This window comes from Pyxicephalus adspersus, chromosome 2 (genome assembly GCF_032062135.1).
Source record: "Pyxicephalus adspersus chromosome 2, UCB_Pads_2.0, whole genome shotgun sequence".
In the NCBI taxonomy this organism is placed as follows: Eukaryota; Metazoa; Chordata; class Amphibia; order Anura; family Pyxicephalidae; genus Pyxicephalus; species Pyxicephalus adspersus.
Window position 1 is genome coordinate 160,646,100 of NC_092859.1, and position 2,158 is coordinate 160,648,257.

The window sequence follows — 2,158 nt, forward strand, 5'->3', positions numbered from 1 at the left end:
TCCGGGCAGTGGATTTACTCGGCTTGTTAAATTGGAGATCAAACCCCCGGCCGATTTCTCAATCACTCAGCAAACTCATGGAGGTGGACGGAGGGGAGATCATGAAGGTGAGCTTTGTGTGGCAAGTGAAATATAAATCTTTGTTTCATGGGGATTTGTGGCAATGTATTAGTAATATTCTGTGTCTGCATATTGCTTTCTCTTCACATCAGTTGTAGATGTTGGTTTACAAAGTTTAGATTTATATTTTGGGTGAATGTTCAGGTAAACGGGTGAATTTCTAATAAATATTTGAGGTGCTCTGGCTTTGATTAAAAAACCCCAACAGAGCATACAACATCCATTCACTAATGTGTTTTTATTTTAGCTTTAGCTATTGAGCTCTGTACTAAGAAAAAACAGATAAGGAGACAGTAAATGGATTCCCTACTGGCTCCCTATCTATAATTGAAACCTAGAATGGAGCCCTCCGTGCACAGCAAGAGGTAGGGAAGAGACGTTACTTCTCTGACGCCTACAGTCTGAGCTTGAGCTACTGAGCTTTGTTACAGACATTTTACATTAGCGCAATAATCTGTAAAAAGAGAAAAGCCGTCTATAGCACCTCCCGCCGGGTGAAAACCCCCAAACATCCTCCGTGTACAGGTTGCCTGGATTTTCAGGTGTCCAGCACTCAAGCAGATTCTGACTTTGCTTACTTTTTGCTCTCCGCAGTTTCTGCAGGACACGTTGGATGCTCTGTTCAACATCATGATGGAAAACCCAGACAAAGAGAGCTGCGATGTGCTGGTGTTTGATGCGCTGGTAGGATGGATGATGATGGGATAAGGAAAAATAATCTACATATATCTTTATATATCACCTAATTGCCGTTTTGTCGGTTTTTGCTTTGCACATTTCTCTCTTCCTGAATATTTTCTGTAATTTTCAGGTTTTCATCATTTCTCTGATCGCAGATATTAGATTTCAGCACTTTAATCCGGTCCTGGAGACTTACATCACAAAGCACTTCAGTACGACGCTGGCTTATGAGTGAGTGACGCATCTGCTCATGTTGGTGATATCACGTCCCGCTGTAACAAATCTCCTTTGTGTTCTCTTATAAATCCGTCATTAGCTTTTCCTCCAATAAAAGTTCAATTCACGTGTAACAGAATGCGTCCATCACATTGCGCGCACACTGTGTGAGGATAATGGATTTATATTGGATGATAATTATAAAACCCGTAGGCAATCTGTGGCTTCTGAAAATGCCGTTTGCCAGGCTGTGTGCTGCCATGCAATGTTCTGTCCTGTGGGTTCATTATTCTTATTTCCCGTCTGCAGGAAGCTGATTAAGGTTCTCACGTGGTATGTGAGGAGTGCGGACGATCCGTGTCGCAGGGAAATGCTCTTCTCATCTCTTAAAGCCATAAAATATCTTTTCCGATTTATAGTCCAATCCAGGGAACTCTACCTCAGGTAAAGCTTTCTGTGATGGCGTGTTTATATTATTATTATATTATTATGTTAGGTGACTTCAGGTAAATATTTATAAAGTCCCCACGTGTCTGCGTGTCACATATCCATTTATAAAGTCACATCCGTGCTGCCGTTATAACGTGAATTATAAATCTGCCGGATACCATAGAACACGTCTTGTGTGCCCCGCCCGCCTTGTGTGTGCCCCGCCCGCCTTGTGTGTGCCCCGCCCATCTTGTGTGTGCCCCGCCCGCCTTGTGTGCTCCCCGCCCGTCTTGTGCGCCCGCTCCCTGTCCTTCCTTTGGGTAACAAGGGGTAGCTCCTCAGTATTTGGGGGTTTTCATGTTGTGACTGGTTAGTTTAGGAATATATACGATATAATTCTGTAATAAGGCTACGTACACACGTCAGATGATTCTCGTCCCAGGGATGATACGGAATTATAATGTGACGTGTGTACAGCGCTCATCTGACGTCATTCATACCAATACATGGAGTGAACGCTGGATAATGGAGTTACACCCGGATATCCGATCTACCCATCCCCCAGCTCACCACGGACTGATTTCTGATTGCAGGTTTTATGGTCAGGACGAGGGGAACGACCAGTTCAATGACTCCATACGCCAACTCTTCCTGTCCTTTAACGAGCTGATGGACCGACCATTGGAGGAAGCTGTGAAGATTAAGGTGCAGT

General features: G+C 44.0%; 1 protein-coding gene across 1 annotated transcript in view; it reads left to right on the forward strand.

Moving 5' to 3' along the window:
* The window catches only part of DOCK5 (dedicator of cytokinesis 5), a gene marked incomplete at its 3' end in the record, with an annotated part of 34,953 nt that overhangs the window by 23,328 nt on the left and 9,467 nt on the right, over positions 1–2,158 (forward strand). Inside the window, 5 exon segments of the mRNA XM_072402952.1 lie at positions 10–107; positions 715–804; positions 932–1,032; positions 1,327–1,461; positions 2,040–2,151. Of these exon segments, the coding sequence (XP_072259053.1) occupies positions 10–107; positions 715–804; positions 932–1,032; positions 1,327–1,461; positions 2,040–2,151 (536 nt within the window).